The 20,827-nt window shown below is 39.5% G+C and overlaps 2 protein-coding genes across 3 annotated transcripts in view; one reads left to right on the forward strand and one right to left on the reverse strand.

The window, feature by feature from the left end:
* The window catches only part of pdia5 (protein disulfide isomerase family A, member 5), a 49,736-nt gene extending 45,366 nt beyond the window's left edge, over positions 1-4,370 (reverse strand). The window contains exon 1 of the mRNA XM_058622592.1: positions 4,267-4,370. Coding sequence (XP_058478575.1) covers positions 4,267-4,332 — 66 coding nt within the window. The 5' untranslated portion in view covers positions 4,333-4,370. The remainder of the gene's footprint in view (positions 1-4,266) is intronic.
* Positions 4,371-6,665: 2,295 nt separating this feature from the next.
* The window catches only part of sema5ba (sema domain, seven thrombospondin repeats (type 1 and type 1-like), transmembrane domain (TM) and short cytoplasmic domain, (semaphorin) 5Ba), a 159,819-nt gene continuing 145,657 nt past the window's right edge, over positions 6,666-20,827 (forward strand). For both annotated transcript variants that reach the window (XM_058622417.1, XM_058622419.1), the window contains exon 1: positions 6,666-6,883. The gene's annotated coding sequence lies outside the window, so the exon portion shown is untranslated. The remainder of the gene's footprint in view (positions 6,884-20,827) is intronic.

A 20,827-nucleotide genomic window follows, 5' to 3' on the forward strand; every position in this document is an offset into this window, starting at 1 on the left:
CCATTACTTTGCTGACATCATACCCAAGCTAACCTCTAATTTGCACTCAATTACTGACCTAGGAGTTTTAAAAATTATAACTTAAAACTAATTTATTTAGAAATGCTTTTAATGTTCAGTAACACAATGACACATTTCCTCTACTCTCAATCGTTAATTTTCTTATTTTAATGATTTGTTTTTATTATTTAATTTTATGTGAAGCACTTTGATGACCTTGCATGTATTGTAAAGTGTTATATAAATAAAAACCAAACTGAACAATGACACAATGGCACAAATATCACAACAAGAAAGAAACAAAAACAAGGCTTTAGACTCCACTTCAACAAAAACACATTACGAAACAATAAATTGGCAACGACTTAACTTTTGAGGAGATCAGATCAAATCGATTGAAAAAAAATCAACATTTATTTATGAATAATTAATACCATCATTACTTGCAGCCAATCTCACTACAATTGTTTAAACAAAAGTTGATCATTATGTAGATATTAACAATGGTAATGTTACATTAGTGCATTAATTGTAGTAACTCTTTATGTAACTAATAAAACTGGCAAATGAGTGCATATACTGATACCGATACATCTGTGCTGTGATAGATCAACCAGTTTTGACCAGCCAAATTGCTCAGTCACACTCACAACATTAAGAGGCAAGGGTTAAGTAAAATTGACAAATCCAGACAGTTGCAAAAGTGCACAAAACCTGAGCTCTGTTCAAATGCCACAATAGCTGCAAGCGGTCTTAAAAATGAAAAACTAAAATGTCACCATGACATGTTTAAGATCAAACTACTCAACCAAATCCATTATAATAACACTAAGCTACTAGACACTCTTTCATGGTGTGCTTTAAACATCAATGGGACATTCATTCATCTGCCATAAAACTGTGTCCTCCTCTCTCATTGCTGATAAAAACATGGTCCTTACTAAGCAGCAGGTGCCCAGTCCCTGCCTGCGTGCGTGCACGCTCCCTCCATCTGCTGTGACAAATCTGCGTAATAAATGGCATCCAGTTCTAGGGGCAGTACAGAATCAGCACAAATTGCACCAGTGTTTGTCAAGCACCTATTCCCATGACTAATGAGGCCGCCAGTTGTGTGTTGTTGTGTGTGGACAGGCTGATTGTAAAGGAAGCTACATGATGACATCCGATAACACACACACAGAGAGCTGATTTAGTGGCTCTTTAGCTCTCAAATGAGCAGAAGAGCGATCAATTAGCAGCTTTTGCAACAATCACATTTCAGCAATCAGCCATGGAAGTCCGGGGAGACGCAGAGCTTACTAACATGCTGCTGCTCTGGGATAATACTTGTGGTTGAACTGAACTTCTTATTAGTCTAAAAACTGGATGGATGTGTTTCTGTGTGCCTTATGATCCAACATATTAACACTGTCCTAGTTTGCTCAGTAGCTCACAGGTAGAACCAGTATTCATGTTAATAGTTTTGTCCTTAGGCAACTGTGGTTGCGGATGGATGATCTGTACTGACATCTGACTGACATTTTGAGGGATTGTGAAGGCGATTCATTGCAATCATCTGATATTCTAGAAGTTCAAACATTAAATCTACTGTGACATAATGTAATGAATACATTAATTGACATTGAAAACATGTTGCATGCCTGCTGGCAAATAAACTAAATCAACAAAATGTTATCTCTCCCAAGTTTTTTCATAAAAGAAACATTCACAGGTAGGTTTAGTGTACGTTTATGTGATTATGCTGGTGAGTTATGTTAATGCTGGACAATTCAATTTCTGTTCTACTAGTTAACATTGAATCTGTAATAAAATGTCACTGAAAGCAAGTAAAGTCACATATTGATCTTTTTTCCAAGACACATGAACAGGGTCATAGATAAAACAGGTCACTGTTGGTAGAGTTTTCCTTTTTTTTTAAATGAACCCAGTAAATAAATATAAATATAGATAAAAGAGTCATACACAATATTAGAGAAACATGTGTCGTCCTCAGATTACATGTTCTGTCTGAATTTAAGTCCCAAACATTATTCACTTTCAGTGATATCGGCAGAAAAGTTGAACATTGTACTGTTTGGCATTGTGTCCATTTTAGCTGACATTCTACTCAAAGTACACAACTGTTCTGTGTCACAGTGTTGGCTCCAATTCATGTTCATTCATTCATTAATCACATTTACATGAATCTGGTTAGGACCTGTATGCATAGCCTACTTAGTTTATGACAATAAACCTAAGCAATGATTTACTCAAGAAAACCAAGCATGGGTGGGAGACTTTAGACAGTCATTAACTCAAGGATTAAATAAAAGGGAAAACGTCATAGACCATGCACTTTCATGTTACAGCTAAGAGTTTGCACAATTAATCACATCATCAAAGTTACATTCCATATGTTATGATCTGTGGCACAGGGTCAAAATATAAAGTAGTACAAAGAACAAAATTGTGTAAACACGCACACACACACACTCATGAGATTACATGCACCAGGAAGCAAAGCAGGAAAGGCTGGAGTGAATGATTTTAGTTTAAGCTCCCTTACTACAAATCATGCATTCATTCTCACATCGCATAAGTTGATGTATTTGTTCATTATATTTTTTTTCTTCCAGATCCACATTTCAATCTGCAGTCCATGTTCTTAAATTCAGTTTGTGATAATGTGCAACTGGTTTTGTAAAGACTTGTGCTCTAGCATGATTTTCAAAGAAGGTTGACAATTATGGGAAAGAGCTACATAAGTTGACCTTTATATACAATATTTACCATTGACGAGGGATGCAACTCACGATAATGTTCATAATCTATTCATCTGTCGATTATTTTGATGAATCGAGCAATTGTTTGGTTCAATAAATGTTCAAACCTCAAAATAGTGATGTTTTCAAATGTCTTGTTTTGTCCACAAACCAAAAATGATTCAGTTTTATGTGTGTATGTAATGATTTCCTTTGTTAAATAAAGCAAAGAAACCAGTATTATTCACTTTAAAGAAGAAACAGGTTTTAATGAGATATAAATATATATATATATAATTTATAAATGAATGAATATTATATGTATATATATATATATATATATATATAAATTCAAACCAATTATAAAATTAGTTGACGATTCATTTAGTAATCAATTAATAATTGATTCTTTGTTGCAGCCCTACCATTGACTGGTGAGGTCTTTGCAGTCATTTATCAAGTTGAGAACTCACCAACATCCACTTTATGAGTATCATAAAGAAGATGTCACCTTCGACTTGAGATATGGCAATGAACATATGTCACCATTTTCTGACATTGCAATGAAAAATAGCCATAAGTAATAAGTAACCTCAGTCTTCTGTCCATTAGACTAAGAATACTAAGGTTAAACAGGAATCAGATAGACTGCTATTACTAATGTTACAGATCAGATTAAGATTGCAAAAAGTGCACATTTCAAAGTGAAAAACAAGAATAAGAATGCTATAAATCATTATGTCCTAGAATAACTGGAAAGTTTCAGGCTTCCTCCTGTGGCACTTCAAATTTAATAACTCGGGGGTTCATGTTGTCTGGAAGTGAAATATCAACGTTTTTCTAATCGTTCCGTAATCCGAAAATGGTGAGTGCTCCTTAAGTGAAATAAAATCGTATACCATCTCAGCCCAATGTACTACCGTAAAGAACCCACAGAAGACGGGCCTGTTTACATAAACCTAGATACACAGCAGCCGGTTACACGAAGTACATTGGTAAGTGTCCCAACTTTTGAACTTTCGGTTCTTTTTACAGAAGAACATATGAGTTTCTGTGAGCCCCGCCATGTTGACAACAACAACAACCATGAAACCAAACTATCCAAAACATCACAGTCTTTTTAACACTTATGTACAAAGTGTGCTTGAGGGGAAGGTACATGAGGCTCATCAGGTCTGGAACTCCTATGTTTACTCTGCTGAGACACCGGAGAGGCAGGCGACTGCTCAGCACAAAACACATCCGTCTCGGCGCTCACACCGGGAAATCCTGTGATTTTTTTTTTCCACTAGCGCCACAGAAACCGCAGTCCTGCCCCACATTATTGCACGCTGCTGAGCACCAAGTTCCGTCAGTGGCTGTCAACTTTACCTCCTGCGCGGATTAGAGGCTAGGAGACGCGGGCAAGAACCATTTGTGTTCTTCCTCCACACTAACACACACACACCGTCCACAGCGTGACGGTGTGTCACAGACAAACACGTAACACATTACCCGACACACGGACGAGCTTCGTTTGACTCACCAGTAACACCACTATCAACATTTTCGCCTCTCTCATCCGACTCCCGGAGCGGTTCCAAAAGGCCATGATGCCGTTGCCACGTCTGGTTACGCAGGCGCAATCGGTTTTCCGTGGAATCTCGCATACGGCGCAAGGTTTCATGGGAAATGTAGTTCTAGGGGGGAAGTCTGGTAAGAGAACGGCACATGCTGCATTGTTCGTCTTTTTGAAAGCCATATGCCCAATCCTTCCATGTTATTAAGAATAATAAGTATAAATACTATTTTTTAATTATTATTTTTCAAATTCACATTAGAAAGTGCTTCATATTATCAATAGATAAACATATATATTTTTTTCAGACATTAAACCAATATGGTTCATGAAAGTTGCAAATACAGACTTCCCATAAAAGTATGTCTTCAGAAGGGACGTAAAGGTCCAATGTATTAGAATTATACAAAATGTACCTGAGTGGCTAAGTCCACTTGTGGTGCTGAGTGCTGTCCCCTTTAGTTTTCAGCAATACTATACCTATAAGTGCTTTTTTATTACAATATAATATTTTTGTTTTTTTATCATACAAATATGATATGCTCATGTATACATATACATATACATACATATATGTGTGTATATATATATATATATATATACAGCCACATTGCAAGGCAGGTAATTACACAAGAAGGTCATTAAGTAAATTGGCACTTAATTAGCATTTTATCAGGTTGTTGTATTCTGTCAGGATAGCCTGTTTGGTTTGATTATAACTGTGAAATGGGATCAGTATGTTTAGATTTAGGCAGGGCTCAGGTTTATAGGTCTATAGTAATGCATATATGTGAATTCTGCAAATAAATGTTTTTAGACTAACATATTTTACCATGTACAATAAAAAGGTACCCCAATTTTACTAGAGAATATACAATTCACTTATAAACCTTAATCTATTCAGTTTTTCCAATCATGTACAATAATCAAGTACATACATACAAAAAAGTAAGGTTAACAAAAGAAAAGAAAAGAAAAGAAACAATGTAAGAAATGTTTTCTGAAACCTCATGCCTCATGCTCATCAGTGATAGGGGAAAATATTTTCATTATTGATATTGTTGATAGTGCATGCCACGTGGAAAGTGTTGCTTAACACACTCATCATTTGCAATAGCCTAATCAAATCTAGACTAAAAGAAAGTGAGTCAGTTTAAGATTAACATGGTTGCACAAAGTTAAAAAAACCCAACCTAAAATGGTAACACTCTAATGAAGGAAGTTAATTAACCCTAAAGTCAACGTGTAGTTTGAAAGAAAAAGTTATTTCAAGTTCTTGTTCTCAGTAACACATTCCAAGTTATATGAAATTGTGCTCAGTAATCTGCTATTTTTGGTTTGTTATAATTTAATTCATTTAGCTGTTACCAAGTGAATTGGTGTTATTTATATGGTATATTTATTATTTTCTTTTTCGGTGCAGATTTCCCAATCTTGCATAACACTACATGACAACTGGGCATGATGAAGTAAAGCAGCAGAACTTTAAAAAATTTTGTTTGGCTCTCTTTACTTCCCATCAGTGTAGAATAGAATAGAATAGAATAGAATAGAATAATATATAGTATAATAGGAACTTTGGTTCACATTAATGTTCTTTCAGTTCTATCTATCTATCTATCTATCTATCTATCTATCTATCTATCTATCTATCTATCTATCTATGCATCCATCCCTTCCAACATCAAAAGCAATAACACAGTAAATGAACCTCCACATGCACCAATGGAGAAATGGCTAGAGAAGAACAATGCTTGAGAGTGTGCAAACACTCAAAACCTGCACCACAAAACATCCATAGCGATAATAAAAAAATAAAAATCACAACAATAAAAATAAACTCTGTTTACTTGATACAAGAACTTCTTATTTTGTCAGTCTCCCTCTTCACAAAAACAATGGCATTTTGCATTAAAATGATCATTAAAAACAACAAAATATGCTTTCAAAATCAGATTTTTAAAAATTAGAATCAGGACAACGCAGTCATTTGCCCTGTAGAGATGTGTATTGCCAGTTTATCCGCGCACCCACAGGCCCACAGCAGGTGCTGCTGAGTCCCAGACAACACAACATGTAGTAGAGCAAACCTTTCCCAGAAGAGCCCTCCTGTCTCTCTCTCTCTTCCTCTCTCTCTCTCTCTCTCTCTCTCTCTCTCTCTCTGGTCCATGCTGTGATTCAAGCACTCCCTGCTTTGGCTGTGGACAACTGTGCGGTTGCGACACTCACCGTGGGTGTCTATGCGCACTTCTTCCCTTTATTGCGCTCGCAAATCGGACCTCATATTTGCTCACCCACCCCCCCCCCCCCCCCCCCTCACTCGTCCCCTACCGCCGCCCCCCTCCCAAACCGGTGGTATCGTCCGACGATCAAGAAGAGAGAGCGAGAGTGAGTGAGAGAGGGAGGGAGAGAGAGAGAGAGAGAGTGCAGTTGACGGCTGCAGGTCGTTCACAGAGAGACACGCACAGTGGGTGAGGACGCAACACTAGACCCAGTCTTTCTGTTTTGTCTCCACTGTTGAGAGTTCTCTCATCATCTCTTCTCTTCGTTGTCATCAACTTGGGGAATTCAAACATCTTTATCGGTAAGAGGAGAATCTCATTTCTTTCTTCCTTTCTTTTGTTTGGCACAGTACCTGGAATGACTGACACAAAGCACTTTTAGGTGTGTTGCGCACCAGTTTCCAGCTTGTATTGTTTAGGATTTGCGTTTTGCAGGCGAAAATTTTTTTGTTTGACTTTTAATTGAGGTCCTGGATGTTTAGAATTGAAGACATTAATCGCAATAACAGCTTTACCTTGAGTAAAATGCTTAAAAAAAACCACCCTCCATCACTAACGGATACTCGGACGCTTTTACTAAGGTCCGTTTTCTGTGTGAACAGTGTTTCAGTAATTTTACCACTTTTTTTCCATCTAAATTTCACATACTTTCTCGTCCCTTTTGCGCACTTTGGCTGTCTCTGGCGAGGTGATGTGTGCGTATTTTGTTGAGAGCAGTTACTTCTTTATGCCACGCCAGTTTTACTTTCCGCTCACGTTTCATCCCAGGATCAGAGGAGCGTTTGTGGGCTGCCGGAGCTGCCTGTGCCTGCCACAAAAGCCCCGTCACAAACAAACTTCGTGCTCCACACGCTGCTCTGTAGTCTCCATAATTACGACATGTGAACTTTAAGGATCCCGAGGGAAAACTTAATTGATGTGACCTTTTGGAGAACAGTTTGTCGGAGATTCAATTGTGCGTTCCATATACGCTTGATTTGTTGACTTTTTAAAAACACGATAATGTCATTTAGGCAGCAGACGTGTGATGTGTAAATTGACCAGCGTGTTTTCCCCTCTGCAAGTGTGCTCGTGAACTTTAAAGTCCACTCACAATGACCTCATAGCTCATCAATTAAAATGAACTCATTGGCTTTTACGCGCGGAATGAGCAGTTTTTGCGCACGACATCCAAATCACTGGTGGGATTCATTCTGCGTGAAAACTCCCAACAATGAGCTCAGAAAGTGCAGGATTCATCATGATTTGTCACGTTGGGTGATTTTCTCCTCAAGGCACATGCAGACACTCTTTCATTCTAATTTGTATATAGAGACAAATGTTCAGCACAGTGTTGCCAGATGTACAAAACTCTGTACTCTGAAGAATTTCTTGAATCGTGCATGCATTTAAGTTGATTATTGGGAAGTGCTTTGTTGGAGCGGGAGCTGCCTGGTCTGTGTTGTTGTAGAGCAACAGAGGGCAGTGTTGAGCAGCGCTTTACAGCTGTGATAATACACCTTACCAGGTGAAGCTTGCTGCCTGGACGTTCCGCTCTTCACAAGTGACCACAATCAAAACTGCAGACAAGAATGTTTTGTGCACTGGAGCAAAAGTGCAGCACTCAGCCTCAATGAATGACTATATATAGGGACACTGCTGAAATGTCCTTATAGCATGTGTGATTTCTTTCTTTCTTTCTTTCTTTCTCTGCTTCATTAATTAAATGTCAAGCACTGGAAAAGAAAAGCTTTTATCAGCATGCACTTTGGTGGGAACACCTCTCAGAGGTAGTTTGTCCATATAGGTGACATTTAAAATAAATAATTCATTCGATTGAATTCACCAAATGGCTCAATACACTTGAACACTATTTTTCACCACTCGCCATCACCAGTGGGGCTTTTACCTTCTTTGTTTGAGTGCTGTGCTGTTTTTGGTCAAAAGATTTTATTGAGCCACAGTCGTTCAGTTTCTTGATGAAGGACACTGTATTGTTTTAGTAGGGCTGTTTTGAGTTTTTTGGAAAACAAGGTCATGTTGCAATTAATTACAAATTATTAGTAATTATATTACTCTTAATTAGGAATCTAAAAATAAACACATATTCATATTATTAGTTTGCCTCACTAGGACGCAGCGATTTTCCCTCTCAGTAGACAATATAGCACAGGATCCCGTTCCATAGCTAAGCAACTTCATTCTCTCCATCTGAAATTCAAACCAGTAGTTTGGCACAAATCTTGCTTTCACCCTGATCATTAATCAACACATGTGAAAGTCTCGTGTCTCCCCCATGTTTTGATTGATATTCATATATTCTTACAGGTTTTGTCAGGCCCACATGCTTGTCTTATGGATGATTAACGCTTTTGTTATTTGAAGAGCAGTTTTAGTATCCAGGGTCAGTCCTTTCACATGGAAAACAGGTTTTCATCTTTTGATGAACTTATGAGGGCTCTTGACAGGTCCCGGTGGGGGAACCAGTCCGGTCCAGCAGAGCTTAAGAGATCCAGAACAAAACTCACGCACACACACACACACACTCACACAACTGCTCTTACAGCCTACCTTTATGTTCACTTTCCCTTCTTTCTATGTCTTTGTCTCTGCCCGATGTCTTTGTAGTTACAGTGCGTGGTGAAAAGTCTTTTGTTTCTGGTTATACTCTGTGTAAGGTTCCATATCGTTGTGGCATCTGATGTCGACATGAATAATTCATTTTCATTAACAAATATGATAGGTGTGTGGAGTAGACGAGCAGACAGTGTCTTCATCAAATTTTTAATGATGCATATTTAAACTGTGCCATGTGGATTACCTCTGTTGTCGGGCTTCATCTGAGAGGGCACAAACGGATATAAAACTTTAATGGCTGGGGGAACCTGATCTGTCCTCTCCTCTAACCTATATACTGTAATCTATCTAAGAAAAAAAAAAACCCAGGAGGATGGTCTGACCACGAGTGTGTGTGTCTGTCTAAAGAGATAACAGGGGGATACAGATAACAAGTATGATTCAGTTTGGTCTGTGGTCACGCTCATATCTTCAGCTTCATAAAAGTAGAAAAATAAATTGGAAGAAAATAATCATCTGCCCTCCGTCTGTGCGGTTGACCGACTGTTTTGTCGTTCCAAGGTGAAGCTTTTCACCCACTGAACGTGACAACTTTCACAGCATGATAGAGACTTCTGATGGTAAGACTTCCATCAGAAGTCACGTAGATGCATTTGCACACCAAAACCTGCAAAGGATGCTCTAAAAAGAAGTGCTGTAAGGCAATGAGTGGCTAGCAGAGACGTGCTCTGTCAAATGTTGATCCTGATTTTGTTTCGTTTTCAAAGCCCGAGTCTGGTATTTGAAAGTGAAGCAGAGAGATTTTAGACTCTTTTTTTTTTTTTTTTTAGAGTGGCCTTCTCGAGCTGGATTCACATGGTAATTAGGTCAGGGGACACTGAGGAAAAACAAAGCTGTCTGCATGTAGAGAGAGCAGAAAACATACTGAGTTTTCATCAAGACGTTCCAAGGCGAGGAAAGAGCTGCAGAGAGATCCTTCCTTAAAGTGGTTCTATATATACGTTTTCTGAACACTGCAGCCACATGGTGAGACAGTTGCTCTCTGTTATGTAAATAAAATGCCAGATTTGTAGTCACAGTTTCAAGAGCCGTGGCTTGTGGCAGCAGCCTTGTCTTCTTTATTCTCTGAATACAAAGCTGTGCTGCCTTGTCACCTGATTTTGACTATGTTGCCCCACAGTGGTCCCAAAAATGTTGCCAATTTCCATTCACACGCTCTCTGAAGCCTTGATTGAGGTCCTGTGCGTGAGTACACGCTGTTTTTATTTGAAAGGAATCATTTCTCTAGTTATTTGATGACCCGCTCAGAAAGATGCAACCTTTCGGCTGAGGCATCTTATTTTTTTCTGGGCTAATGTGAACATTGTGTCACCGGATTCACTGTCAGCAGCTAAGTGTAGCTTGACAGATACACTTTGCTATACTGGAGCAGCACCCTGATGAGAATCAGCCTTCACCAGAGAGAGAGAGGCCAGCGGTCTGTGTGGTGCAGTCTGAGGCAGTGGGTGGAAATGAATAATTCCACAATGTCTGTCTGGGTCCCCACAGCCTCCCAGGATCTCATTGTTTCCAAATGCAGAGTGCACTTGGTGTGGCCTTCACTTGCAATGTCTGCCTGTGTGTAATCTGGCCTCTTTTTGCCTTCGACACACCACCTTGGCGTCTCTGAAAGCTGACTCGACTGCAGCTTTGCTCCACTTTGCCTGTAGCACTGCTAATTAATGGTTGTTGCAGCTCAATAGTATCAATTTGTCTGTGGAACTGTATTATCATTGTTTTCTGTGTCGTAATGACTGTAATTAGAGTAAACAAGAAGTGTTTTTCGTGGTGTTTAATGTAGGATTATTTGACTAATATCAGTTTTTCATACAATAAGTTAAGGACTCTCTGTTTTATATGAATTGTGTATTGCAATTCTTTAAAGGTACAATGTGTAAATAAAAGAAAAAAAATGTGTTGAATTTGCATGTTGCGACTGTGCTGGAGAACCCATGTAGCCTTCGGTTAGCTTCAAATCTGAAAAGATTAGTTTGTCTGTTGTGGGCTATTGTAAAAACAGGGTGGTGTCCTCCTTCAGTTTCTGCCAAATGAAACTATAATGTCGCCTCATATTTACACACTGGACCTTTTAATTCATTACAAGATGTTACTTAAAGCATATGCAATTAGACATTTATGACTATCAATGCATTCTGACATTTGATGTAATGACCAACCAATTAATTTTGATAAAACAATCTATATAAAAATCAATAGCAAAATAGTGTTTTTCTTTTTGAGGATACATTGCACTATTTCTCTTCTATTGATAATTATTTTTTAAAACGTTTTCCAGCGTTCCTCTTTTTTCTTTTCCACGAATCCTTATTGTCACCTCTCTGACATCAGATGTGTGAGAATGTGCGTTGTGTTCCGCCATGCGCTCATACATGCATGTGCGCATGCGTGCATGTCTGAGCAATTTGATTTTTTTTCTCTTTGTATGCATGTAAAGCGGACGTGAAGGCATGTGCCTTTTCTTTCCTGTCCCTCCTCTGTTCAGCCCCGGCAAGGTCTGAGTAGGGTGGGAATAAAAGGGGCGCAAGAGGAGGAGAAAGTGCTCCCACAGTTGATTTGGCCATTGTGGGGGGAAGAACACTATTCCCATTGATGCTGTGGACGCATGGCTGAAACCCACAGACGCTGTAGGAAGGAAGCTTATTCAAGACTTGTTGTGACCTGGAGGAATGGGATGGAAGATGGGTGTTGAGCCTATTGTGGGGATGGTGGGAACATTGTCCCTGCTCCACTGCTTTAATACCACTCTGAACCACTGGTTCTGTGTTGTGGATGGTCTCTCAGGTTGTCTCAGGTTGTCGCTTAAAACACACTGAAGAGGTCTCACATGTAAGAGGTCTCTTGAATTTTTTCAAAGAAATCAGAGACATTTTCCACGAGGCTCCCATAAGAGATTCTTTTGTGTGTTTTAATTTAATTTCTAAAGCTATATAGTGAGTTGAGTTGGGCTTTGTAACACAATAATATCAATATACTGTGAAGCGAATTGATACAATTTATAATTTTGTTTGAATATAAGCTCTTTTAGATTATGATCACAATTTTCCACTATATCTGTGTCTTTCCCTTTAGCATAACATGTGAGTAAGGTGTTGCTCCATTTGCTGAACAGCCCTGCAAAAATTCAAGTGGTTTCTTAAAAAGAAAATCTATATCTACAACAATGAAATATTCAATAGCATAAAACCTTAATGTGGATATTTCAAACATTTAACTTAAATATATGACGCATCTCTGTCATTTACTATAGCACTGATTTTCAAGTGCCCGTTCCCAAAGAGCCAAGTGCTTCATCTAGTCATTACTTTTTCTGTGATCACTCAAGGACCGCAGTTTCACATTATTAACTTTGAAAATGCACTCATTTTTTTAAACTGGTGCAGCCATTTAAATGGTTATATTTCTTTTAAATGTTGCAGAGCAAGAAAGCAAAGCCTTTTTCACGAGTCTGTCCTTGGTGGTGTAATAGTTTTGCACTGAGCCCTCCAAATTAGGTTTGGATTTTGACAAATGTCCAACTCATGAGTGACTTTTATAAAAACGTTTTGCTCAATTTGGCCATTGTGTTTCCAACTGAAGTGGATGTCTTGATTCAGTCTGTCATCTCAACAATACCAGCGAGTTTGGAGTCTTTTAGCTAAAACAGATCAGACCTACTGATAGGACCACTTTACTTTTTATTAGCATTGGTTTCTTTCCAGTATTGGACCTTGATGAAGTGCCTCTGACAGGTCCTATAACTGGCTCATTAGAGAGCACTGCACATACATAGATGCTGGTCAGCAGTCTGGTTTGTTTGCATGTATGTGTCCGCGTGTGTAATATATGTGTGTCTACTTCGTTTTCCTTTTTGTTTTTGCAGTAATTACCAGGAAACAAGCAGTTTGTAAAAGCAGGCAGCTGCTCACCACTTTCGTTCTTTCATTGTCCACACGGCGGTGGCACGTGTAATTGGACAACCACGTGTCAGATGGTGACTTGTGGCATGAGCCTAATGATTTTGCAGCAATAAATATGATGAGAGCAGTCGTCTCTGGAGTCAGTTTGGACTGGAAGTGTGATAGAGCGGCACAATTCACTGGAGTCGAGGGGGAGTAGTAGACGGAAACATCATTATTTAACAGTACGGCTGGACCACATGACCTTTTATGACAAATTCATATTAGGTAATGATATAAATAGAAAAACTATTCATTTGTGCTTGGTATTTTCTTTCTCTGTTGCTTGATAACGTCATTAAAAAAAACGGTTTGCTAATGTGTTATGATATTATTCTGCTGTTGTCGCTTAAATTATAATTGTTCCTGATCATTTGTTTCTTAAACCTGTGATTGAAATGAAGTAAAATGTACAGTGTTGCAACTCATAATTATTTTCATAATCTGTCAGTTATTTGTGCCCATTCACAAACCAAAATGATTCAGTCTTTAATGATTTCTTTGTTATACGGCGCAAAGAAACCAGAAAGTGTTCACATTGCAGATGCCGAATAATCAGACAGCTTGTTTTAATAATGTATTTAAAAAAACAACAACACTGAAACCAATTCATTGATTATCAGATTAATCAATGAATCCTTGCAGTTCTAGTCTACAGAGATCTAAAGAAAGTGACCAAAAGAAAAATTTTTTTAGGGAGAAATGTCATTGTGAAGTGCAAACCTTTCATCCCTCTTTATTTTTCCCCCCATCTCATCCTCCTGCTGACACTTGAGTGCGACTGCTGTCCCATTAAGCTGTCAGCCGACAGCAAACACACAAGAGCACAAAGAGCTTCCTATTTGAAATACTGGGGGACACATTATTTTTTTCACTTCGTCTGTCCTGGTTTGGAATCTGGGAGCCTCTAAATGTTTTATACCACATGTTGTATTACTGACCCTGACCTGAAGACACAAAACCTCCATGTGGGATGATTACACATCTCCAAAAAACATTTTACTCCCCGATGTTCACTGCTCTTATTATATATTTAGTGCATTCAGTGCTACCATGCCGAATTGATAATGTCATTTTCTAGACATAGTATTCTATCATATTTTGTTCTTCATTGTTCTCAATCAAAATCTTCACCAGTAACAATATTGCTCCATATTGCTCGGTAAAAAAAAACAATGCGTTCAAGACACACGATGAATGCAATAACCCTGTTTGGCAGCCGCAGGCTTAAAATATCTCAACGTTCCACAGACTCCATCAGATTATGCTTTTTATTGAGCGTCTGAGCTTGAAAGATTTTCCTATTTGACCTGCAATGAGCATTGTACTCCAACTTAACCTGCCAGATGTTTAGCAGAAATGATTCGAGTGTGCCTGTTAACCTGTTTGTTTGGCCCTTGCCAGAAACCTGTTGGTCTTTAGCCAACAGACAGAGCAGAGATCTTCTTCGCCCGTGGCTGATTTTGTTGGTTCATGGGGTGGATGAGGTATTGGATATTTCTGGAGTTTAGACCTGCAGGAGGATGGTTTAGCAAGAGGAAACTTAATTAAGGGCTCATTAGCTAAAGCAGTACTAACAAGGAGGGATATGTACAACCACACGTCTCTGATATGAGTGTAGCAGCAAATGAGTTTAAACCCTTAACAATATGACCCTAGACCTTATTTGAAGTTTGACGGCAGTGCACCATATAAAGGTTGCTCTGTCTTCCACCAGTGACAAGTCTGACAAACAAGAGTGGAAGAAAAATGTTTGTTTAAGTTGACAACGTGGAACAAAATGGATTGGTTTTGTCCCCTCAAGCATCAAGTGTGTAGCTGTGAACACATTTTTGTCTCTACTATTGCCACTGTGCCGCTGAGTTTGGGTCCACAGTCAGCTTTGGTTACTATGACGATTGAAGTGGCTCTCGGTGGGGGAAGGATGGTTTGTTTCAGACTGAGGCAGACACAGAGAGAGAAGAGTGTGACAGTGATTAATGTCCTGGCAGAAACAGAGACGGTCAACTCTCATGGTCCCGTCCTCACCATCAGAGTGTTGAGAGGCGCCCCGGCTGCCAACCAAAACTACATCTCACTCGCCTGAGATTGGAAAAAAAGTTGAATCACTATTATGCAAATTATTTACTGTGTAAAAATCTATTACTTTCCCACTTGTTGGATAATAGCCAGGGTAAATTAAAATGTTGGCTCGAGCCTTGAGGGAAATGAGATTCACCTGTGTGCCCCCCCCAGGATCACTCCTTGATGTCCAGCTGATTAATGGCAAAACATTTATCTTGGAATTCATGTCCTCTACTCGCCTCATATTCTGAAACTTCAAACAACCCAGGATGGCCTTTCCCAGGTGGCATGGTTTGAGGGGCTACTAGTCAAGTGCTGAGAGTCCCAAGGTGCTCCGGTTACTGTGCAGCCTGTTAACAAGGAAGTGAAGTGATAGAAGACCGGAGGCTAAATGTCTGCATGATAGCGATAAGCTGCCAACTGTGCTTCTTCATTCAATGTCCCTCCCAACAAGAAAATACTCCACAATCATTGCTCTGGATATTGGACCAGCGGGGTCTATATGATGGAAATTATTCAGCATGTGCGTGCGTTTTTTTGTCCTATTGCCTGCATTATCCGGATAGTCTGCCACCGCACATGCACAATTTGTTCTCTTTTGTTCACTTTTGTATAAAGGAACAATTTTAAAGCTTTTTTTGTGGTGCTTATTCCTATTTTATATTCCCCCACCTGGATCTCAAGGTCCATTAGAGCTCCTTTTAACGACCCTGGTCCCTGTCTGAGTTTTTGCACTTCAGTGAACTTTCCCTCCCCTGCTCGTTTAGTCCACCACTCCCCAATGACACTGCAGGTGAAAGGAGCCTCTGTCCGGTTGCTGTAGGCCACAATACGAGCATGTGAACGCCATGTTATATAATTATAATTAAAGTTTATCCTGGTGGGCTTCCTCCTCTTCTTCTTCTTCTTCATCTTCTTCCTCTTCAGTGACCTCTACACCTGGCAACCAAAGCCCAAAGCCTTCAAACACTTCTTCTTCTCTGTGACCTGACCCTCTGGCTCTCTCCCTCCTCATATATAGGTAGATCAGAGCACACAAAACTATGTGATGCCGGTGTAAGAATTGGAGAGGGTATGATGAATGAGTTCCAGACATACACACATTCCTTTGTGTATTCATCCACCTAAAGGAGGTAACATTACCTTGTCATTTTTCCCACACCTGTCTGACTGGCTTCTTCACCTGACCTCAATGGAATAAGTGTGTGGGCCTTTTTTTTATTCTGCGGTTCATAAAATGCCAAAGGTAGCTTCGATGGGCAAGGAAGTGGAGTGATGTATAAATCAGCAACTGGATGTTTGATCGCAGAGTAAATGTCTGCCCCAGCTCTCGGGCAGATTGCGCTTGCTAGTCTTGGCCAGCAGCCCCATTCATCACCCTCTACGATAGCAGCTTTAGTCAAGCCCTTTTTAAACTATGGCTGAGGTCCCAATAGTGGTCGTGAACACAATGTGTCCCGACATGACAATTATATTGTTTTAAAAACCATCCAAATTGAGTACTGGGCGTGTGGTGCCTGTTTCAAAAATGGATATTGAGCTCTGTTCACTACAAGGGTTACTATGTTTTGGAGGGGCCAGTTGTGCTTCACAGTCCACTCATTTTATTAAGCATGAGACTCAAGGCTGTTTTTGTTTGTTATTGTTATTATTCTGTCTCTGTGGTTGAAAGATGTAACACTATTTGTGTGCTGCATCTTTATCTGAAATTGAATTCTGTCAAGCAATACTATAAGACCTGCCTGGATAAGGGGGCACATGTCTCAAAGTTAAACTGACAAACAGAACTAAAAATCACACACCATAGCAAATATCCACTCCAATCTGCCTAACCTTAATACATTAGTGCATCTTTAATGTTTTGTTTCCGTTAATTTCTTCAATATTTACTGGCATCGTGGGGAAAAACATACAGGAACAAATGTGGCGAGTCCCTGCGTGTTCAGTTCATCAATTGAATGTCTCTTGACCTGCATTGTTTTTCACAGAGCAAAACCTGTTCTGCCCCTTCTTATTATTCTGTGTCCTTGTGGTGTCTCATTTACTCTGTAACTGAATCAGTGTTGAAGGCTTTGACCTTGTTTCTTTTCTTTCTTGCCTCATCTCTGCTCCATTTTTACAACTGCACCACGGGCTCTCTTTTCCTCATTCATCGAAACTACAAGTTTGATCAGTTCATAAACACCTACTGGACCAATGCACACTGTCATGTAGACACTGTCAGTACATGCACTTACCTCAGGGTCGGACAGGCGGGTGTGTGAGTGTTATTTAGACACATGCTGCTCTCCCAATTTCTGCACTGCTCTTTGTTTCACTTCTCATTTTGGCTCCAGTGAATTATGACGCCCTGTGGGAGCAGTGAGACGACAACAGGAGAGAACTACTCTTCATGCAGCGTCTCAGATGTCTCAGTTTATGTGTGTAGCGGTCGTCTGTATGCAGATGATGATATCTATCTGCCGCTCACCTTGAAAGAATGAATTGATTTAGCCCTTCATGTTTGCAATATTCATGGAGATGCTGGCGTTTAGCCTGTGGCTGCTTCACATTAGGTCAAGGTTGAGTTTAAGGCACATTTAGCTGAAATCTGTATCTTGGGATATGGATTTGTCTTAGAAAATATAGAGGTCAAGGTTTAGTCAGGGCTTGTGAAAGTCTGTCGATGATAAATCATAATATATATATATATATATATATATATAATCAAAAAACTGAAACTATATCACTTTGAGTTCTGGTCTACTTCTATTTGGATTTGTTTATTTAGTGTGCTGTGTTGTGTTCACAATTCACAAGTTCAATTTTCATAATTAAATACAGCAGTCAAGTTTGTATTCTATATTATATATAACTTATGCCTCCTGGTTGAATGCCTTCTGTCCAGTTGCAGGAAATATGATCACAATCTTGTCTGCTACTCCTGAGATATGATGTTGAATACTGGCCAGAAAGAGATTTAATGATGTTAATTGTACCTTCAACACTTCATCGTTTTCATTCTCTTGTTGTGAGGTCTCAGTGACCTTGTTCTTTAACATTTTCTTCATGGCTTTCCTGAAGGTTTATTACATACACAGAAATGCCTTCACTGTGTTGCTGAGATATTACATACCAATGTGAAGCATTAAATCTAAAACACAATGCCAGTGACTTTGGATGACACCGGTGCAGCGGCAATGTGATTATTGACTTTGTCATTCTAAAACCAGTAATTAAACTAAAGAAAAGGACTTCATTTTGCATAAAAAAACCAATCAGGATTTGGTCATTGGTGATTTTGGAGTAAAAATACCTTTATTTTTTAGGGAATGAAGAGATTCAAAAACACATCAGTGTGTGTCAACTGCTGTGACAGATTTTACTCGTCTGGTTTCAGACTTCAACGCCTGCTTTTGGAACTTGGCCTCAGGGATTGAGCCACAAGACTTTTCCGATCTCCAACAATAATGTAGTATGATACGGTCTGGCTCTAAGGCAGTGTTACCACACATCCCCAAGGTGTTGGATGGGGGACCAGTCCAGGCCTGAAATTGGAACAACTAGACATGGTCCAGATCATGAAAAAGAGACCAATGCTATGCGAAGGCTGTACATGTAGACAGAGCTTTACTATAAGACATTAAGCGAATGTGCACTTTACAGCCAGTAGCAAAAGAAAGTAGTTTCTCCTCTTGCCAATTCTCTTAGCACCAGTTCTGCGCTCACATGTGCTTCAGACTGATCTGTGCCACCCTCGATGCCCCCTGCTGCTTTGCCACCGTGCCCCTGCTGGTGTGACGCCCAGACACCCTGGCGATTTACAAACCAGCGGTGATGGCAGCCATGCCCACGCATCTTTGACTTTGCTGAAGACGTGCTCCTATTCATTAAGGCAGCACACATGACAGAGAGCCATTTGTGTTCTGCAGCAAGAGGCATAAACAAGACATAAAACACGAGGCTGTTGTTTGGGGAAGCATCAATTTGTGGTGGTTAGATTGTGTTTAATCTCAATTATCTTCCCTTTGTTTCTCTCTTTTGCTTTGATTGTGACTTTCTTCTGTGCAGAGAAATGTGTCTTGTATCGGAGAGGTAAATGGTAACGAGTTTGTATTTATATAGCACTTTTCTAGTCTTGATGGCCACTCAAAGCTGCTTCACAATACAGTTTTTTGCCATGCACCCATTCATACACACTTTCAATACCCATTCACACGTCAGGAGCAACATGGGGCTAAGTGTCTTGCCCAAGGAGACACGGCATGTAGGCTAGCAGAGCCGGGAATCGAACCCCATCCTTTAAGATAAAAGACGACTCACTCTACCACTGAGCTACCGTCCCCCCTGTAGATGATCTAACTGACTGTTTACCAGTGGCTGCACATTACTGTGAGAGATTTACGTCAGCATGGAGCTGTGTGCCCTTCAGCTCTTTGTACGTTCATGAGTTGTGTGCCTTGAATTAGTTTCATCAAATGCTAGAAAGGATTATTACAGTCATTACTCTAAGATCTGAAAGAGCGAGGGGGAGATTTAACCTTTTGCTTTGTCTTGTACCAATCTGCTCCGCAAGTGTAGCCAACACAGTGTAATACCATCCACTGCTGTATTTGAGGATTTAACTTCTGCTGCAAATCAGAGATAAAACACAACTTTTTTGGGGAATAGCTATCAAATTGGTTGGTTGTTTTTTTGCCCTGTGTTTTCAATTTCATAATTGTAGTGTCATGTTTTCTGAATATCTATGACCTTACTGTGATCATCTCACTTATCTTAATTGGGGTGGGATTAAATCTGCGCCAGCATTATTAAGAAAGGTGATGAAGACGATGTCGGCGTCCTCTTGTCCTCTACATTGTCCTTAAACTTCTTAAGCCATACACGTGTGTGTGTGTGTGTATGCTTGGATTTATAACCGCTTTAGGAACCCTCTGGCATAAACACTGACCTTGTTGGGAACAGTAGTCCTCCTGAAAACCAAAACCTGTTCCTATTGAGGCAGAACCTAATTTCCAAGGAGCTGGTTAAGTTTAGGACTAAGATTTGAGTTGTGGTTAGGTTAAGGTTAGGGTTAATACTTTGTTTAGGAGAAAAGCTGTGCAAACCCCTGTGTGTGTGTGTGGGTGTCAATCACCTCCTCGAATGTCTTTAAAGTCTTTAACGTGATACTAAGATGCGTTAAATTGTTGTTGTTTTTTAAGACGGTGAGTATATGAGCTATAGCAAGATCATGAAGTATGCAATCACTTTTTCATTACTGCTGAAGGGACACATATTTTGTCTGTTGCCTCTTCAAACCTCTGCAAGTTGTGTAACATCAAAGTCATTTGGAATGGCAACCTGCAGTTTAATATTCCTCAATCAACAGTAAGAACAGATGTTTTATTTTTCAACGTGTTCATTTTCAGCCACAAAAAAATACCTATTTCTACAGCTATTGTATTATACATCTGAATCTGTCCCCAATAAGATATTCTTATCAGTTTGACTGAAAGCTGCTGTGTGTAACTTTTAATTAATTTAGATTTTGTTGATGTTATTTGTCTGCTTCTTTTCAAAATGCATTTACAGTGGCAGTGAGAGGGTGTCCCAAGTGTTTTGTGGACACTCCTTTGTGTTTTCAATTATAATCCGACCTGTTTGCTGCTG

Source organism: Solea solea, chromosome 2 (assembly GCF_958295425.1).
Source record: "Solea solea chromosome 2, fSolSol10.1, whole genome shotgun sequence".
NCBI classification, from domain to species: Eukaryota; Metazoa; Chordata; class Actinopteri; order Pleuronectiformes; family Soleidae; genus Solea; species Solea solea.